This window comes from Callithrix jacchus, chromosome 1, assembly GCF_049354715.1.
Source record: "Callithrix jacchus isolate 240 chromosome 1, calJac240_pri, whole genome shotgun sequence".
Classification (NCBI taxonomy): domain Eukaryota; kingdom Metazoa; phylum Chordata; class Mammalia; order Primates; family Cebidae; genus Callithrix; species Callithrix jacchus.
Genome location: NC_133502.1, coordinates 26482209 through 26502734, shown reverse-complemented (window position 1 = coordinate 26502734; position 20526 = coordinate 26482209). Strand labels below are relative to the sequence as shown.

At 45.5% G+C, this 20526-nt stretch overlaps 2 protein-coding genes across 10 annotated transcripts in view; one reads left to right on the top strand and one right to left on the bottom strand.

Annotated features, from left to right (window-relative positions):
* Nucleotides 1–682: 682 nt before the first annotated feature.
* LOC144577008 (uncharacterized) lies at nucleotides 683–20461 on the bottom strand. 4 transcript variants are annotated; one of them, XR_013520151.1, is made up of 3 exons: nucleotides 20204–20461; nucleotides 9902–11090; nucleotides 683–2835 (listed from the first exon to the last, which is right to left on the bottom strand). XR_013520151.1 is itself a non-coding variant. In XM_078331986.1 (3 exons), the coding sequence occupies exons 1-2, from the start codon at nucleotides 20056–20058 to the stop codon at nucleotides 10868–10870; spliced, it is 939 nt and encodes a 312-aa protein (XP_078188112.1). In that variant the 5' UTR covers nucleotides 20059–20073; the 3' UTR covers nucleotides 683–2835; nucleotides 9902–10867. The 4 variants fall into 4 exon arrangements, 2 of the variants coding, with proteins under 2 accessions (XP_078188112.1, XP_078188161.1); XR_013520159.1 differs by having other exon boundaries at nucleotides 10449–11090; XM_078331986.1 differs by lacking the exon at nucleotides 20204–20461 and adding an exon at nucleotides 19343–20073.
* ANKRD10 (ankyrin repeat domain 10) overlaps nucleotides 15157–20526 on the top strand; it is a 40110-nt gene continuing 34740 nt past the window's right edge. For 5 of the 6 annotated variants that reach the window (XR_004741108.2, XR_013520105.1, XM_002742538.5 and 2 more), the window contains exon 1: nucleotides 19918–20266. Coding sequence is in view for 3 of the 6 variants with exons in the window: in XM_002742538.5 (XP_002742584.1) it covers nucleotides 20057–20266 (210 nt within the window). In the remaining 3 variants the exon portion in view is untranslated. Of the gene's footprint in view, nucleotides 15338–19917; nucleotides 20267–20526 lie in introns of those variants that run through there. The other variant, XM_035294166.3, reaches the window with a different exon arrangement.

Sequence of the window (20526 nt, the reverse complement as noted above, 5' to 3'; positions counted from 1 at the left end):
AGTAGTAAGGACGACCCCAAATGTGTAAGGAATAAATATGTCTGCTTTTCTTTGTTTGTTGTACTCCCATAGCAAGATTGCTAACGAGGGTACCCTTTCTGCAGGAAATAAAAAGAATTGTTTTGCTGAGAGATCCTTTGTCCCAGTACTAATTTTTTCTTTGTGGCACCAAAAAGAAAAGTTTTACCCATAACAAGGTTCATTTTCTATTTTACATATTTCTGTAATATCTGGACTTTGTTACAAGAACCACTATTGTTGCAAAAAAAAATGCTCATTTTAAAAATGAAGCAATATAGAAATCCCAACGTTGTCTCATTCAAAAACTCTCCGGTGAAAATCATTTTCTAGATGTTTTTATGGGGAGAGAGAAGTATAACTATACATACTTAGTAAAGAGGAAGGGAAGAAGGGAAAGAGAGAAGAATAATTCACAGAGTAGAGGATAATGTCAGGTATGGCTCTGCTCCAGGAGCCCAGCAGTGAGTTAGGAGACCTGGCCCTGCTGTTCACTCAGCTGCAATCCATCCTCCTGAGTCTCCTGTGAGTATTTTGCCACCCTGGTTGTGGGGGGGGGTCCCTTTCTTTAAAGACATTTATTTTTTTCTTCAACATGGGCCCCAGGTCACATCTGGTACTGAAACAAAGAAACAGTATTCTCCTAGCAAGAGAAACAAAACAACTAGTTACGTGATTTATTGATAGATGAGATACATATTAGTCACCAATATGCCAGTGCCACTGTATTAATCAGGGTTCTCTAGAGAGACAGAACAAACAGAATAGATGTACATATAAAAGGCAGTTTATTAAAGACTACTAACTCACACCATTGCAAGGTGAGGTCCCACAACAGGCCATCTACAAGCTGAAGAGTAAGGAAGTCAGTCCAAGTCCCAAAGCTAAAGAACTTGGAGTCTGACATTCGAGAGCAGGAAGCATCCAGCACAAGAGGAAAATAGAGGCCAGAAGACTAAACCAGTCTAGTCTTTCCACATTCTTCTGCCTGCTTTATTCTGGCCCCACTGGCAGCTGATTAGATGGTGCCCACTCAGACTGAAGGTGGGCCTGCCTCTCCCAGTCCACTGACTCAAATGTGAATCTCCTCTGGCAACACCCTCACAGACACACCCAGGATCAATACTTTGCATCCTTCCATCCAATCAAGTTGACACTCAACCATCACAGCCACTCAATAAAAATAAAATTTGAGATATCTATAATTTAAACCTTTTCCCTAACCACACTCAGAGTAAAGAGAAACAGGGGAAATTAATTTGAATAATATATTTTCTTTAACCTAGTGTACCCTAAGTATTATCAATTTATTATGTTAACATGTATTCAACATTAAAAATGATTAATAAGCTATTTCATATTCCTTCACTTTTACTAGGCCATGGAAGTTCAGTGAGTATTTCAGAGCACACCTCAATGGGGCACTAAAGATTCATGGAGAAGAGTTCATCTCTACTTAGGCTTCAGACCATTACCTTTGAAAGAGTTCAATGCGGCCAGGCATGGTGGCTCACGCCTGTAATCCCAGCACTTTGGGAGGCCAAGGCAGGTGGATCACAAGGTCAAGAGATCGAGACCATCCTGGTCAACATGGTGAAACTCCGTCTCTACTAAAAATACAAAAAATTAGCTGAGCATGGTGGCGCGCACCTGTAGTCCCAGCTCCTCGGGAGGCTGAGGCAGCATTGCTTGAACCCGGGAGGCAGAGGTTGCGGTGAGCCAAGGTCGCGCCATTGCACTCCAGCCTGGGCAACAAGAGCGAAACTCCGTCTCAAAAAAAAAAAAGAAAGAAAGAAAGAAAGAAAGAAAGAAAGAAAGAAAGAAAGAGCTCGATGGACAGATCTAAGTTGTTCCAAAACCTACTTAAGAATTTTTCCGATAACTGAATCAGGCTTCTGTTTTTAAGTTCACATTTAAATAAATTAAAATTAAATAAAATTTAAAATTTAGTTCCTCATCTCATAGGCCCCATTTCAAGTGCTCAAAAGTCCCTGTGGCCAGAGGTTGCTACAACCACACAGCTTTCTAACATCCTTTAAAAGCAATTGAAAGACATTTGCAAGTGTTACAGAAAAGGGGTCCTGATCCAGACTCCAAGAGAGGGTACTTAGAGTACCCTGAGGGCTGCTAGTTGCCCATTTTTATGGTTATTTCTTGATTATATGCTAAACAAGGTGTGCCTTATTCATGACTCCCCTTTTCAGACCACATAGGGTAACTTCCTGACGTTGCTATGGCATCTGTAAACTGCCATGGTGCTGGTGGGATTGTAGCAGTGACAACAACCAGAGGTCACTCTCATCACCGTCTTGGTTTTGGTGGGTTCTACCTGGCTTCTTTACTGCAACCTGTTTTATCAGCAAGGTCTTCATGACCTGTATCTTGTGCCGACCTCCTGTATCATCCTGTGACTTGAAATGCTTTAACCGTCTGGAAACAGCCCAGTAGGTCTCAGCCTCATTTTACCCAGTCCCTATTCAAGGTGGAGTTTCCCTGGTTCACACTCCTCTGACACAAGGGCAGTTTTGACTGGGAAGCAAACAGCAAATGATTCAAATTTGTCACCCAATCCCTGAACACACGACTCCGCTGTAAATTTATTCATTAAATCATTTAGTTAAATTCTGAGCATCTGCTGTGAAGGAGGCCTTGTTTCTCTGGGCCATCCATCCAAGGGGGCCAGGACAGTTAGTGAGAAATGGGATCATCTTAGAGGTATGTGCTGGGAAGAAAGCAAAGCAGGATGGCTCTGCAGAAGACAACTGAAGTTGGGGTTCAGGGCATATCTTTCCTCTGAGCTGACACTGGAGGGAAGGCCTGAAAGACAAGAAGTCAGCAGTTTGAGTTTCGGGTAACAGTATTCCCAGCAGACAGAGCTGGGTCCAGGATCAGGAAGCCAAAGGCCAGCAAAACCACAGTGAGGGCAAGAGAGAGCAGTGGAACACTGGGCTGGAGGGGCTGCAGGTGCCCAGCTGGGCACCAAGTCTCTGTGCCATTTGGATTTTGTTCTAAGTTCAATAAAAGGCATTGGAAGGTTTTAGGCTGGTGCTATTATTAGATTTACATGGTAAAAAGATCCTCTGGCTGCTGGACAGGAAAGGCCAAGAGGCCATTGTGTCGGTTTAAGTGAAAGAGAATGGGTCAGGGAGACAGGAGGGGAAAAAGAAAGAGGTGTGTGGACTTGAGACATATTTGGAGGCAGGGCACCCCAGGCTTGCAGACAGTTGCACGTGGGAGTCAGGAAAGTGTTGACCTGCAGGTGCTGGACTCAAGCCACTTGATAGGTGGCAGTGCTAATTACAAGCCAGAGAACACTATGTGTGTGCAGGATGGGTGGCAGATGTGGAGAGGGTGACTCAATAATTGCACATGGGGCATGAGTAAAGATGCCCTAAGAGATCCAAATGGAGATATTTACTAAGCTATCTGGAGCTCAGAGGAGAGGTCAGGGCTAGACAAATTTAGGAATCACCAGCAGGTAAGTAGCATTTGGAGGTGTGGGATTAAATTACATTGCCTAGGAAGAAAATAGGTGAATGTATTATGACCCAATAGGAACAGCTCCAGAGTGCAGTTCCCAGAAAGAACAATGCAGAGGGTGAGTGCTCACTGCATTTCCAAACAAGTTTTCACTGCCCACAGACCAGGAGATTCCCAGGCCAAAAACTGCCACAAGTTTTCAGCATGGCTGGTGCCATGGGTTGGCACACAGAAACTCACACAAATCTAGGCAGCCATTTCAACTGGCACCTGGAGCACCTGGGAGACAGAGCCACCCACTGAACTGAAAAGGAGGGGGCTGAGACAGGGAGCCAGGCAATCTGGATCGGCAGGTACCATCCCCACAACACAAGCAACCTGAAATGCTCTGGATTGAGAGTCTTCCAGCAAGAGCAGCTGGACCCAGGACAGTCCAGCTCGGTGTGGGGAAGGGCGTCCGCCACTACCAATGCAGTCCACCAGTGCAGTCTGCCAACGCAGACCGAGACAGTTCACACAGCAGCTGGACAGAGCCTGTGGCAGCTCAGCAATGCCTCTGCTGGCAGACTGTGACTAGACTACACCATGCAGGACAGGGCATCTCTGAAAAAAGGCAGCAGCCCATCAAGAACTTATAAATAAAGCTGACCTTCCTAGGTCAGATCATCTGTGAAAAGCAATTGTGAGTTCCGCTGCAGCAGACTTAAAGGTACCTGACCAGCAACTCTGCATAAAACAATGGAGCTCGCAGCACAGCACTTGGGCTCCTATAAGGGACAGACTACCTCCTCAAGTAGCTCCCCAACCCCTGTATACCCAAGAGACACCTCATAAAGGAGAGCTCAGGCTGACATCTGGCCAGTACCCTTCTGGGACGAAGACAACAGAAGAAGAAATGGGCAGCAACCCTTACTGTTCTGCAGCCCCCGCAGGTGATCCCCAGGCAAGGAGGGCCTGGAGTGGACCTCAGCAGTCCTGCAGCAGAGGGGCCTGACTGTTAGGACAAAAAGGACATCCACTCAGAGACCCCATCTGAAAGTCGCCAACTACAAAGACCACAGGTATATAAAGCACTAAGATGGGAAGAAACCAGTGAAAAATGGATGAAAACACCAAAAGCCAGAATGCCTCTCCTCCTCCAAGGGATCACAACTCATCACCAGCAAAGGAACAAAGCTGGATGGAGAATGAATCTGATGAATTGACAGAAACAGGCTTCAGAAGGTTGGTAATAACAAACTTCTCAGAGCTAAAAGAACATATGCTAACCCCATGCAAAGAAACTAAGAACCTAGAAAAAAGGTTAGATGAGATGATAACTAGAATAAATATCTTAGAGAGGAATATAAACAACTTGATGGAGATAAAAAACACAGCACACTTCGCAAAGCATACACAAGTTTCAATAGCCAATTGACCAAGCAGAAGAAAGGACATCAGAGATGGAAGATCAACTCAATGAAATAAAATGAGAAGGCAAGAATAGGGAAAAAAGAGTGAAAAGAAAGAACAAAGCCTCCAAAAATACAGGATTATGTGAAAAGACCTAATCTACATTTGATAGATGTAACTGAATGTGACGGAGAGAATGAATCCAAGCTGGAAAACACTCTTGAGGATACTATCCAGGAGAACTTCCCCAACCTAGCAAGGCAGGCCACCATTCAAGTCCAGGAAATACAGAGAACACCACAAAGATATTCCTCAAGAAGAGCAACCCCAAGGCACATAATCGACAGATTCACCAGGGTTGAACTGAAGGAAAAAATGCTAAGGGCAGCCAGAGAGAAAGGTTGGGTTACCCACAAACAGAAGCCCATCAGATTCACAGCAGATTATCTCCACAGAAATGCTACAAGCCAGAAGAGAGTGGGGGGCCAATATTCAACATCTTTAAAGAAAAGAACTTTCAACCTAGAATTTCATATCCAGCCAAACTAAGCTTCATAAGTGAAGGAGAAATAAAATCCTTTATGAACAAGCAATTGCTCAGAGATTTCATCACCACCAGGCCTGCCTTACATGAGCTCCTGAAAGAAACACTAAACAAGGAAAGGAACAACCAGTATTAGCCACCCCAAAAACGTACCAAATGGTAAAGACCATTGACACAATGAAAAAAATGCATCAACTAACGGGCAAAACATCCAGCATGCATCAAAATGGCAGGACCAAATTCACACATAACAATATTAACCTTAAAAGTAAATGGGCTAAATGCACCAATCAAAAGACACAGACTGGCAAATTGGATAAAAAGTCAAGACTCATTGGTGTGCTCTGTTCAGGAAACCCATCTCACATGCAAGGACACACACAAGCTAAAAATAAAGGGATGGAGGGAGATTTATCAAGCAAATAGAGAGCAAAAAAAGCAGGAGTTGCAATCCTAGCCTCTGATAAAATGGACTTCAAACCAACAAAGATAAAAGGATGGTAAAAGGATCAGTGCATCAAGAAGAGCTAATGATCCTAAATATATATGCACCCAATGCAGGAGCACCCAGCTACATAAAGCAAGTTCTTAATGACCCACAAAGAGACTTAGACTCCCACACAATAATAGAGGTAGACTTTAACACTCCACTGTCAATGTTAGATAGATCAACGAGACAGAAAATTAACAAGGATATTCAGGACTTAAACTCAGATCTGGACCAAGCAGATGTAATAGACATCTACAGAACTCTCCACCCCAAATCCACAGAATATACATTCTTCTCAGCACGGCATTGCACCTACTCTAAAATTGACCACATAATTGGAAGTAAATCACTCCTCAGCAAATGGAAAAGAACGGAAATCATAACGAACAGTCTCTCAGACCACAGGGCAATCAAATTAGAAATCAGAATTCAGAAACTAACTCAGAACCGCACAACTTCATGGAAACTGAACAACCTGCTCCTGAATGTTGACTGGATAAACAATGAAATGAAGGCAAAAATAAAGATGTTCTTAGAAACCAAAGAGAATGAAGACACAACATACCAGAATCTCTGGGACACATTTAAAGAAGTGTCTAGAGGGAAATTTATAGCAATAAATGCCCATCAGAGAAGTGAGGAAAGATCTAAAATCAACACCCTGTCATCAAAATTGAAAGAGCTAGAGGAGCAAGATCAAAAAACTCCAAAGCTAGCAGAAGACAAGAAATAACTAAGATCAGAGCAGAACTGAAGGAGATAGAGACACAAAAAACCCTTCAAAAAAAATCAGTAAATCCAGGAGCTGGTTTTTTGAAAACATCAACAAAATAGACAGACTGCTAGCCGGATTAATAAAAAAGAAAAGGGAGAAGAATCAAATAGATGCAATAAAAACAAAAAAGGGGATATCACCAGAGATTCCACAGAAATACAAACCACCATCAGAGATTACTACAAACAACTATGTACATAAACCATTAAACCTGGAAGAAATGGATAAATTCCTGGACACTTGCACCCTCCTAAGCCTAAACCCTGAAAAATTTGAAACCTTCAACAGACCAATTACAAGGGCTGAAGTTGAGGCAGCAATTAATAGCCTACCAACCAAAAAAAGTCTAGGTCCAGATGAATTCTACCAAACGTACAGAGAGGAGCTGGTACCATTACTTCTGAAACTATTCCAAACAATACAAAAAGAGAGAGTCCTTCCAAAATCATTTTATGAGGCCAACATTATCCTGATACCAAAACCCGGCAGAGACTCAACAAGAAAAGGAAACTTCAGGCCGATATTCCTGATGAACATTAATGCAAAAATCTTCAATAAAATACTGGCAAACCAATTGCAACAGCACATTAAAAAGCTTAATCATCACAATCAATAAGGCCTCATCTTGGGGATGCAAGGCTGGTTCAACATATGCAAGTCTATAAATGTAATTCCACATAAACAGAACCAAAGACAAAAACCATATGATTATCTCAACAGATGCAGAGAAGGCATTTGACAAAATTCAACAGTGCTTTACACTAAAAACTCTCAATAAACTAGATATAGAAGGAACATACCTCAAAATAGTAAAAGCTATTTATGATAAACCTATATCCAATATCATACTGAATAGGAAAAACTGGAAGCATTCCCTTTGAAATCCGGCACTAGATAAGGATGCCCTCTCTCATCACTCCTATTCAATATAGTATTGGAAGTTCTAGCCAGAGCAATTAGGCAAGAAAAAAAAAGTATTCAATTAGGAAAGGAGAAAGTCAAATTGTCTCTATTTGCAAACAACATGATTGTATATTTAGAAGACCCTATCATCTCAGCCCAAAATTTCCTTAAATTGATAAGCAACTTCAGCAAAGTCTCAGGATACAAAATCAATGTGCAGAAATCACAAGCATTCCTATACACTAATAACAGACTAACAGAGAGCCAAATCATGAGCGAACTCTCATTCACAACTGCTACAAAGAGAATAAAATACCTAGGAATACAACTAACAAAGGAATGTAAAGGACCTCTTCTAGGCGAACTACAAACTACTGCTCAAGGAAATCAGAGAGGGCACAAACAGATGGAGAAACATTCCATGCTCATGGTTAGGAAGAATCAACATCGTGAAAATGGCCATACTACCCAAAGTAATTTATCGATTCAATGCTATCCCTATCAAGCTACCAATGACCTTCTTCACAGAACTGGAAAAAACCGCCTTAAACTTTATATGGAACCAAAAAAGAGCACACATAGCCAAGACAATAGCAAAAAGAACAAAGCTGGAGGTATCATGCTACCTGATTTCAAAGGTACAGTAATCAAAATACAATACTACAAAGGCACAGTAATCAAATACTACAATACTACAGTATTCAATACTACAAATACAGTAATCAATACTACAATACTACAAAGGTACAGTAATCAAAGCTGCATGGTACTGGTACCAAAACAAAGATACAGACCAATGGAACAGGCCTTGGAGGCAACGCCACACATCTACAACCATACAATCTTTGATAAACCTGACAAAAACAAGCAATGGGGAAAGGATTATTCCCTGTTTAATAAGTGGTGTTGGGAAAACTGGCTAGCCATGTGCAGAAAGCAGAAACTGGACCCCTTCCTGACACCTTATACTAAAATTAACTCCAGATGGATTAAAGACTTAAACATAAGACCTAACACCATAAAAACCCTAGAAGAAAATCTAGGCAAAACCATTCAGGACATAGGCATAGGCAAGGACTTCATGACCAAAACACCAAAAGCATTTGCAACAAAAGCCCAAATAGACAAACGGGACCTAATCAAACTCTACAGCTTCTGCACGGCAAAAGAAACAGTCACTAGAGTGAATTGGCAACCAACAGAATGGGAAAAAACTTTTGCAATCCACCCATCTGACAAAGGGCTGATATCCAGAATTTACCAAGAACTAAAACAGATTTACAAGAAAAAAAAAAACCCATCCAAAAGTGGACAAAGGATATGAACACTTTTCAAAAGAAGACATATATGAGGCCAAGAAACATGAAAAAATGCTTATCATCACTGATTATTAGAGAAATGCAAATCAAAACCATATTGAGATACCACCTCATGCCAGTTAGAATAGCAATCATTAAAAAATCTGGAGACAACAGATGCTGGAGAGGATGTGGAGAAAGAGGAACACTTTTACATAGTTGGGAGTGTAAACTAGTTCAACCATTGTGGAAGACGGTGTGGCGCTTCCTCAAGGACCTAGAAATAGAAACTCCATTTGACTCAGCAAACCCATTACTGGGTGTATACCCAAAGGATTATACATCATTCTATTATAAAGACACATGCCACAACATAGCAACACTGTTTACAATAGCAAAGACCTGGAACCAACCCAAATGCCCATCAACGATAGACTGGACAAGGAAGATGTGGCACATATACACCATGGAATACTATGCAGCCATAAAAAACGATGAGTTCCTGTCCTTTGTAGGGACATGCATGAATCTGGAAACCATCATTCTCAGCAAACTGACACAAGAACAGAAAATCAAATATTTGAACGATGAGAACACAGGGACACAGGGAGGGGAGCATCACATACTGGGGTCTGTTACAGGGGGGCAAGGGAGGGGCAGTGGAGGGCTGGGGAAGTCAGGGAGGGATAACATGGGGAGGAATGCCAGATGTAGGTGGTGGGGGGATGGAGGCAGCAAACCACATTGCTGTGTGTGTACCTATGCAACAATCCTGCATGATCTGCACATGTACCCCAGAACCTAAAGTACAATTTAAAAAAAAAAGAAAATACAGTGAATGCAGGATCTAAGACCTAGCCCTGGGGTCTCTGAACATTTTGAGGTCCAACAAGAGAGTTGGTGTGTTATGGAAGTTAGAACAGAGTGTTTCAAAAAGGAGCCAATGGTCAAAGTATTGCATGTGGCAGCAAGATAAAGCCAGATAAGGGTACAGAACTGACCATTTGGTTTGGCGGATTTGAAGGACTGTGATGAATTTCACCAGCTATCCCTGGGAGTGCTGGGGATTGATGTCCAGTTGGAAAGGGTTGAGGCGGGCTAGGGAGACAATGGCTGCAGACAATTCTTTGAAAGGGCAGAGGAGAGATGGGCAGGAGCTAGAAAGGGTTGTGACGAGAGCAGGCGCTTGTTTTAAGTTAGAGAACCGCTGAAAGTGTCATAGCAGGTTTGCCTGGAGGGGGGCTAATCCATTCAGTAGAGCAGAGAAACTACTGATTTCTGAGCATCTTGCTTATTGGACATTTATGTTTCTTTCCAGTAAATTGCCTGTCAATATCCTTTGCCCTGCTGTTCATCTCTCTCTTCTTGATTTGTAGAAGTTCTTTTTATATGCTGAATACGAATGCTTTACAGTCACACTCTTCACAAAACCACGTGGTCAATGACAGGCTGCATATACAATAGCGGTCCCATGAGATGATAATACCATTCATATATTTTGACTGTACCTTTCCTATGTTTAGGTATGTTAAATATGCAAATACTTACTGTTATGTCACAATTGCCTGCAGTATTCTGTATGGGAACATGCTGTACAGGTTTGTAGCCTAGGAGCAACAAGCTTCACCATCTAGCGTTCGGTGTGTGATAAGCTATACCATCCAAGTTTGTGGAGGAGCACTCTAGGATGCTGAAATGAGGAAATCACTTAATGGCGCATTTCTTAGAATGTATCCATGCTGTTAAGAGAGGCATGACTGTATGTGTGTAATTAATCGCAAACAACTTCCCTTCTTCTATAGCTTGTGTTTTGCTTTGAAAGATGTTATTAATAATAATTGAAAGACGTGATTATTATATGATTAATTATAGACAAGTTTGGACATTTTTATGGCTGTGCTTTGTGTGTCTTGTTGAGAAATCCTTCACTCCTCTAATGTCATAAAGATGTTCTGCTACATTTTCTTCTAAATCTTTTTCCATTTTGCTTTCACACTGAAGTCAAATCCACATGGAACAGATTTTTCAGTGTGTTTGAGCTCTAATTCTTCCTCTGTTCTTGTCCACTGCTCCTCGGAGTCAGGCTGGAGTGAAGCGGGGGGATGCATGTCCAAGTCAACAGGAGCAACTCTGGGTCTGTGGTCCTGGTTATTCTCTGTGGAGTGACACATCCTTGCCAGCACATCGAACCTGCAGTAAGTAAGGATCAAAGTCACAGGATGATGCAATTAGGAAATGAACAGGAAACATCCATCCTACACTTGGGATGAACTCTCCCCAGCCAAACGTCAGAACCATGCAGCCTCGGCAGCCTATGTAGCGGACAGCACCAGGTGAAACAGTCCCCTGGGACACCGGGTCCAAGGAGCAGAGCGCAGGAGCCAGGCACACTCTCGGCAGCTGGCCTGCACTCAGTTGCATTAGTTTCTGACAACAAAGCCCCTAGCAGCCATTACCACTGCAATTTAGCCTTCAAGAAAAAGCAAAACAAAACAAAACAAAAACTCTAATAGCAATACCTAATATCAGAAAGAATCAGGGACTGGGATTTTGGTGAATTGCTGTTGGCAGTGTAAATTCATAAAGGCACTTGGGAGAGCAATTAGTACCCAGCATCTTCTCGGTCTAGAGATCCTTCCACACCCAAAAGCTCACCTGACCTTCACAATGACCTTTACCTGGGCAGGATAATTACTGTTTTCCTTTAATAAAGGAGGAAACTAAGGCAGGGCAGGAAGGAAACCCATTCTCCAGCAGAGGAACCCTATGCAATATTATTTTCAATATTCATCTCAACCCAACCTTCAGAAACAGGGACAAGAAAAAGAAGGCTGGTCGGGCGTGGTGGCTCACACCTGTAATCCCAGCACTTTGGGAGGCTGAGGTGGGTGGATCACGAGGTCAAAAGATCAAGACCATCCTGGTCAACATGGTGAAACCCCAACTCTACTAAAAATATGAAAAATTAGCTGGGCATGGTGGCGCGTGCCTGTAATCCCAGCTACTCAGGAGGCTGAGGCAGGAGAATTGCCTGAACCCAGGAGGCGGAGGTTGCGGTGAGCCGGGATCGCACCATTGCACTCCAGCCTGGGTAACAAGAGCGAAACTCCGTCTCAAAAAAAAAAAAAGAGAGAGAGAAAAAGAAGGGTGTCACAACAAGAAATTAAACTGTCTCAGCAGTCACCCTCGAGCTCTGCATCAGGACCAGAGCTGTGCTGTTTTCTCCAGCTTCCATCCCGGAATCTGGCTGCTCCGTAAACACTTCCCCAACCTTATGGAGCCAACGGTCAAGTTTAGAAGAGCCAGGAAGGGTTGTGGAAGCTTCTAGATGCTATGGAATAAAGGGAGGCCATCAATCAAGTGTTTTTCTGCTAGGCAGAGCCCACACTGTGACACCAGTGATTTGATCTCTTTTGCATCCCACGCCCTGGTGCTTCTACATAGCTAGGGCTGTCCCGAATCACGCAGTCTTGTGCTGTGAGGTATAAGTGGTTTTAAGGTGGCATCCACCTCCTCTCATAACATGAGATAGGTGGATTATTTTATACTAGGTCATGAAGATTCCTGTCAGGGTAATGCTTTGTTTCTAGAATGCTCTTACGGAATAAATAGCATCGTGGCAATTTCAGGAAGCGTGAAGAAGATGTAAATCCCCTGAGTCACACCAGGTACCAGGGCCTGGTCCAGCCAGGAGAGGGTTGTGGCCTCTGTCTGGGGGCTGGAGACTCAGCCAGTGGAGGAGAACATGTGTGTGTGGGGGGCGCAGCAGCACCTCCCAGGAAGATCAGCAGAAGCCATTTTAATAACAGCAATGACTCACTAGGGACTTTCCTCTATGGTACCCACGTGGGGAAATTAAGGACCTGGTTGAAAACATTTTCAAGGACTGCATGCATTATTGCTAAATTAATGGTCAAGTCAGGAAATCACCTGCAGGTCAGCCTCCCCCAGCTGCTCCTCCCGCAGCCTGTCACCTTTTCCTTCCCGCCCTTGTTTCGGAGTAGAACTGGGGACTTTTCTTTCCTTTATTTTTTTAATGGGTAATCAGTTTTGCTAATGATTCTTTTAACAATACAAAAACAAGACACAGAATGATTAGTAAGATTCTAGAATCTTCAAGTTCTTTATACTCAAGATCCCTGCTCTGTGGTGTGTTCTTCCTTTCTGAAGGGGGCTATCAACTGATTTGAAGCTCAGTCTTCCATTTGAATTTCATGTCATTCAACAAATAGGTAGTAAGGACTTAATACGGGCTGGGCAATATGCTACCTCCTACATTCGAGGGATAAAGTAATGATGTAAGACAGAGAGAGACAGAGATCCGTCTGTGACACTGCTCAGCATAACACGGCGCATCAGCCAGAGTATTTAATATTTTCAGAGCAGGCTCCTCTACCTGCTTAAGGGGCTCACCCAGAGCTCCCCTCCAAAGCAGAGAGGGGGCAGCTGGGAAGACAGACGCTGGCTTCCACACTTAAAGCCCCCAAAAGTAAATCTCTGGGATGTTTCTGTGACATGGTAAAAGCCCCATAAACCTGCATACCTCAAGCATACCTCGGCTTTCTGTTGAAACTGCTCTGTAACCCTGATGTGACAGGCAAGCAGTCCAAACCCACGCCATCTTGGTCACTGCGACTTGTAATAAGTAATTAAGGTCTGTGATTTCCACCCTACCCAGCAATGTATAAACAAATGCTTATCTTGACTTTCGTGAACCACAAGTAACAATCGGAATGTCGAGAAAATCCCCTCGCCCTCGGAATGTCCGGAGCCCCTCATCCTTATCTCCGCCCAGGAGGTGATTTACGGAATCCACTAGCCCTCGGAATGTCTGAAGCCCCCCCCACCCCCACCCCTCACCCTCACCCCAGAGGTGGTTTTAAGGGCACAAAAGGTCTTGACACCCTCCTTTTGCGGCCACGGGTTGGAGAGACTCGAGTCCTCCGTGGCTGCCGGCAATAAAGACCCTGCAATTTGGCACACTTTTGTCTTGGTGTTGACTTTCTATGCTCAGGCCAAAACAGCATTTCTAATCACAAGAGTTTATGAATAGGGGATGCAGTCTCAGGCATGCCACTCCAGAGTTTGCATTTTTTAAAAATCCATCTCTTTCATTATTAGAAAAAGACGTGACATTTGCTTGTCCAGCTTTTCAATTGTTTCATTTGGAGGTGGCAGGAAATCCTGTCAGGGTAAATGCTTTGTTTCTAGAATGCTCTTACGGAATAAATACAATAGTGGCAATTTCAGGAAGGGTGAGGAAGATGTAAATCCCTTGAGTCACACCAGGGACCAAGGCCTGGTCCAGCCAGGAGTGGGCCAGTGGCCTCTGCCTGGGGGCTGGGCACTCTGCCGGTGGAGGAGAGCATGGTGGGGCCACCAGCACCCCTCCTAGGAAGAGCAGCAGAAGCCATTTAAATAACAGCAGTGACTCACTAGGGACTTACTTTCCTCTATGGTACCCACATGGGGAAATTAAGGAATCAGTTGAAAACATTTTCAAGGCTAGATTCCTGTCTGCAGGGGACGGAAGCTCTTGTCCTAACGTGGGAAATGGCTTTGGAAAGGGAAGTAAACAGCGTTAGTGCACGGGGGCGCCCAGGGGACAGTTGGGGTCTCCCCAGCCTCAGGCAAGTGAGGTGGAACCCAGCAAGGACCAGTGTATTCTTTTCTGGAGCTGGATGGCTTCCCAACAGAAATGGAAGACCCAGAGAGAGATGTCAGCAGGGCTGGTTCCTGCTGGGGCTGTGAGAAACGAATTTGCTCCAGGCCTATCCATGGCTTCTCGTGATTTGCCGTCGTCTTTGGGGTTCCTTGGCTTGTAGAAGCATCACCCCCATCTCTGCCTCCATCTCCATGTGGTGATCTTCCTGCATCTGTGTTCAAATGTCCCCTTTTTATAAGGACACCAGTCATACGAGATTATGGGCCCACCCTACTCCAGTGTGACCTCATGTCAACTAGTTATATCTGCAATGACCCTATTTCCAAATAAGGCCACATTCTAAGTTCTGGGGGTTAGGACTTCAATGCATGAATTTGAGGGGGACGTAATTCAACCCAGATCAAAGAGAATGGACTCTGGGATAGGGCAGGGAGCAGCCTTCCAGGCAGAGGTAGCCCTAGTGTCAAAGATGTGCCCTGGACAGCCCTGGGCAGTGACATAACAAGAACTCCAAAGACAGGCAGCCAGCCCTGGGCAGTGACATAACAAGAACTCCAAAGACAGGCAGCCAGTCCTGGCTGTAAGGGCATCACTCAGCCAAGGGTCTGCTCTGGGACTTTGTCTCCTGGGAGCATTTTCCCAGGTGTGGTCTGAAAACCTCAAAAGGCAGGAGCCAATTTGGGAGGTTCACGGAACAAACTAGAGAGAAAATGTAACTAGCACCACAAACTCACTAATGTTTTATGAATGAAGAGGATGCAAATGAAGTGGGGTAAGTTTAAAAAAGTGAACCTGTTTGAAGAAAAAATATCAATCTTATGTAGATACAAAAATCTATATAGGGCCAGGAGCCATAGCTCACTTGTATAATCCCAGTGCTTTGGGAGGCCAAGGCAGGAGGATCCCTTAAGCCCAGGAGGTCAAGGCTGCAGTGAGTCATGGCTGTGCCACTGCACTCTAGCCTGCCTAACAGAGTGAGATCCTGTCTCAAAAAAAAAAAAAAAAAAAATCCACATGTAGATAGTATCTGAACAACAAGTTTTGGAAACTGTTCTTACATCAATTTTTAAGCAGATCTGCCCTCTCGAAAGATGGACCTGCCAGCATGGTGGATATGGATAGAAAGGGAGGAGGGACCAAGGAGAAAACAGCAAGGCTCGGAGGCCCACGCTGAGTCCTGACGGTGTCGTCACAGTGGGCTCCCTGACCTCCATCCCCAGAGCCAAGCTGCAAGTCTGACCTGAGTCCCCCCACCCTCCACCCAAGCCATCACTCCCTCCCTTAAATGACACAACAAAACCCCTCATTGGTTCCTAAACTTTTTGAAATTAAAAAGCCACTCCTTCGCATGGCATGCTTAGTATGGAATATCAGCTGGGGCCTGCCTTTCTCTACAACCCCACGTCCCTCAGGGTGCACTGCTCCTGGTATAACAGCACTCTAGAGATACCCAACACGTATAGACACTGAATCACTGTGTTATTCACACAACTGAGCCCTGCCCACCTCCACAATTTCTCACACAATGCAATCCTCTTTTGGAAAAAAAAAAAAAAAGTCCAATCTAAAGGCAGGGTTTTTTGGACTTATTTTTTTAAGTACATGGGTTTTGAGTTTTCCTGTTTTCTTTCACGGATTTGGATCAGATCTGCAAATGCCTAAGTTGGCTCCTGTATGGTTGCCTCATTAGATGAAAAAACGTTATGAATCTACTCTTTTTTCTTCTCTTTGGAGCTTTTTAGAAATGAGAGTCCCAAAGAAAACCTGAGGTTGGTAATTACTGTGTTACAGGAAAGGGGTCCCAATCCAGATCCCAAGAGAGGGTTCTTGGATCTCACTCAAGAAAGAGTTGAGGGCGGGTCCACAAAGTGAAAGTAAATGTATTAGGAAAGCAAAGGAATAAAAGAATGGCTACTCCACAGACAAAGCAGCCCTCGGGTGCTCAGGGATGCCAGAGAAAGACTTGCCCATTGCAGCCAACACTGAATCCAGAGTTCAGGCGGCTGCTTGTCAGTAGCGAAGAGATCTTTTCCAACAGTCCCAGCAGCTCTCGAGTTTTCCCTTTTAGGGAGGAAAAAGTTCCCCACATCCCACGATCCTGTACATGCTTAATCCTGTCACCCACAGCCATCCACAAAGAGTGCATGGCAGATCCATCCAAAGAGTATAGCAGTTAACATCCCGTAGTGCCAAAACCCTTCTTAGCCGAAAAGGACTTTACCAAGAGAGACTTTACTGAAGGGCTGGTAACCCAAGGTCAGTCAAGCATCCTTGCATTTTATTAAGAGGGGCCTCTAACCCACTCTGTCTTAGGAGAGATTCTAACTCAACCCCTTTCTTCAGCTGGGTGCCCCACCACTTACCCTGTCGGTGGATGAGTGCTGCAGTCTATTTCTTTTGGGTCAGGCTGAGGATCTCCTCAGTATCATCCCTTTGGGGTTTACCAGAAAGATGTTACTGGACCCCACCACTTACCCAAAGTTAGCCTTTAGGTAGGGGGTTTCCACATTATATAGTCCCTTTGTGGACGCCAGAAAGCTGTTACAGGAAAGGGGTCCCCATCCAGACCCCAGGAAAAGGTTGGAAAGGGGTCCCCACTCAGACCCCAAGAGAAGGTTCTTGGATCTCATGCAAGAAACAATTCAGGGTGAGTCCATAAAGTGAAAGTAAGTTGAGCAGGAAAGTAAAGGAATAAAGGAATGGCTACTGCACTGACAGAGCTGCCCCAGGGCGGCTGGTTGCCCATTTTTATGGTTATTTCTTGATTATATGCTAAACAAGGGGTGGATTATTTATGTCTCCCCCTTTTAGACCATATAGGGTAACTTCCTGATGTTGCCATGGAATTTTTAAAGTGTCATGGCACTGGCGGGAGTGTAAGTGTCACGGCACTGGCGGGAGTCTAACAGTGAAGACGACCAGAGGTCACTCTTGTTGCCATCTTGGTTTTGGTGGGTTTTAGCCGCCTTCTTTGCTACAACCTGTTTTATCAGCAAGGTCTTCATTAACTGTATCTTATGCTGACTTCCTATCTCATCCTGTGACTTAGAATGCCTGAATTGTCTGGGAATACAGCCCAGTAAGTTTGAGCCTCATTTTACCCAGCCCCATTTAAAATGGAGGTGTTCTGGTTTGAACGCCTCTGACAATTTTAAGAGTTGGGCAAAACCTGGGTGACCAACCAATTAGATCACAGGCATTGTGAATAGTCAGTAGACACCATCCCATCCACAATCCTCCTGCCACAGTTATAAGATCTGTCTTGGGGCTCCATCACCATATACATATGTCAGTTTACTCCTATACAGCTACATAAATATGTATACAGTCTAAATACTCCGGAAAAAAAACCCCAGCCATCTGAAGTGAGGAAAGACGTACACTAAGTATCCTATAACTATCATCTATTTCATTTTCCTGGCCCTTAAGACTCTCTGCAAAATAAATTCCAAAGTTAAAAAAAAAAAAATCTTAACAGTGGGTTGGAAACTAGGTCTGGATATTATTCTAAGCTCTGTCACAGTCATGCAGTTTGCCCTTGGGCAAATTCCTTAGCTTATCAGTGTCTCTGTTTCACTATTCCCAGAATGTAGCCTAGAGAGTAAGCCCTCCCTTTAATTAGTATGGAGGACAAGATACACTCTCTTTCCTAAAATGGAAGTCATTATGGGGGGGGGGGGGATATATTTTAAAGAGATTAGATTAAAACAACACGGCAAGTAAAAAGAAGAAAGATTAAATTCCAAAGTAAACAAAGCCTGCAATGAGTTTATAGCCTATTCTCACCCTTTTGGTCCAAACAAAAAAGTATTGCTTGAATTATTATTCTTTCCTGCCTCACTAATAGATTACAAGCTCCTTGAGAAAAGATAGATTCTATTTGTCATTCATATTTCCCATTCATTAGCAATTGCTCACTGAACTGAAATATCTGATACTTTCTCACTAGAGTGTTTCTCGGTGTGTTCCATTCAGCAGTATACTCAACAAATGTTTTCTATGAATAGATGTCTATGTTGGGTGTTTATAACACTAGTTAACAATTACCCTTTGTTAAGTCTTAGGTTTCTATTTATTATTTTATTAACCAATGCTGCAATATGCTTTCTCCTGTATCAGTGTTTCCCTAGACATCTAATTGCTTTGTTAAAGTTCAATCTCTGTGACGTAGAATTTTGTAAAACGTAAGGAAATTTACACAGGGGAAAACAATACTTAACAATGAAACAAAACACATGATTTAAAAAGACCACATATTTAGAAGGAAAGGAAACTTCATAAACATTAAGGGATTACTCAGTGAAATTACTGATGCTTTCATAATCAGAATAAAATTACATGTCATAAAGCCCATGATGCTGTCATTTGAAACAGGGAATTCTGTATTCCCTTACAGTTACACACACAGTTCTCAACAAAAGCCGTTTTTTAGCTCTGTGTGGTCTTCTGCCTTATCTTTTAAATTTGTAAACGTATACTTCTAACCCACTGCACTCGGTTCCCAGGAAGGAGTCCCTCGGACAAAGCCGAGGAATTTCTCCTGCTCCGTAAGGAACTAGAGCTTGTTGATATTCAGATTTTAATAAGAAGCCCTGCCTCCCGCAGGCGCTCCATAAATATTAACTGGACAACTTCATTGCGCGCTGCGGGGCCTTGGGGAGACCCGCGGCTCCCACCTACTCGGGGTGGGGACCCGCGGAGCCTCAACCTGCACCCCCCGACCGGCTCCCAGACTGGAGACACCACGGTCCGCAACCGGAGTGCGGCCGAGACGTACCGCGTTGGCAGACCCCGGCCCCACTTAGACCTGCCTTGCCGCTCTAAGCCCCTAAGACTCCAAACTTTCAGCGCGGTGCCCCCGAGCTCCGGAAGCCCTGGTAGGCGGTGGTCCACCCAGGCCCCGCCCCCTGCGCGGACGCTCCCCGCGTCCTCTCGGCCCAAGCCCCGCCCCGTGCCCGTTTGCTCCGGACGTCGGCGGCTCCAGACCCCGCCCCCTAACCCGCTACTGCAAACGTCCTCTGGGCCAGGCCCCGCCCTCCGCCCGGCTGCTTCCAGGCTTCCTCTGGTCCAGGCCCCTCTCCCTACCCGGCTGTTCCAGGCGTCCTCTGGGTTAGACTCCGCCCCCCATCGGCCGCTACAGGCCCCGCCTCCCGTCCGGCTGCTCCAGGCGTCCTGTGCCCCAAGCCGTGCCCCAAGCCCTGCCCCGTGCCCCGCGGCTCCAGGCCCCGCCTTCCGTACGGGTGCTCCAGGCGTTCTCTGGCCCAGGCCCCGCCCCCTGCCCGGCCGCTCAGCCATACTCGGGGCCAGGCACCGCCCCGCGCCCGGCTGCTCCAGGTCCCGCCCCGCCCCCTCAGAGCGCGGTCGGCTCGGCAGCCTGTGGGACGCGATCGCCGCGCTTGTCTCGCTCCTTTGTGCTCGGGCGGCGGCGACCTCTCGGGTCCTCCCCGACGCATCCTCGGCCAGCGAGCTCCGCGCTCCCCGGTGACGGACCATGTCGGCGTCGGGAGCAGGCGCGGGTATGGAGGCGGGCTTCTCCAGCGAGGAGCTGCTGTCGCTCCGCTTCCCGATGCACCGCGCCTGCCGCGATGGGGACCTGGCCACGCTCTGCTCGCTGCTGCAGCAGACACCGCACGCCCACCTGGCCTCTGAGGACTCCTTCTATGGCTGGACGCCCGTGCACTGGGCCGCGCACTTCGGCAAGGTGGGCGGGAGAGCTTTAAGGCGCCATTTTCCGTGGCTGTCCAGTGGGGATCGGGGAAAGCGGGTCTGCGGTGCGGGGGGCGCGGGGCGTGCCGGGAGCGCGGGCGGAAGCGGGGTCGGTGGCGCCTGTGCGACAGCGCGCGGGCTCGAGGGCCGCGGCGGGGCAGCCGGGGGGTGCGGGGCGTGCCGGGAACGCGGAGCGGAAGCGGGGTCGGTGGCGCCTGCGCCCCGAGGGTCCTAGGGCGCATGTGCAGCGGCGCG

Bases quoted from the DNA above. Each gene is read 5' to 3' on its own strand.
- LOC144577008 (XM_078331986.1), bottom strand. From the start codon at position 20,058: ATGGTCCGTCACCGGGGAGCGCGGAGCTCGCTGGCCGAGGATGCGTCG. The intron at 11,091-19,342 runs GTACGTCTCGGC...TACTTACTGCAG, and splicing joins GGCCGGGGTCTGCCAACGCG to GTTCGATGTGCTGGCAAGGA.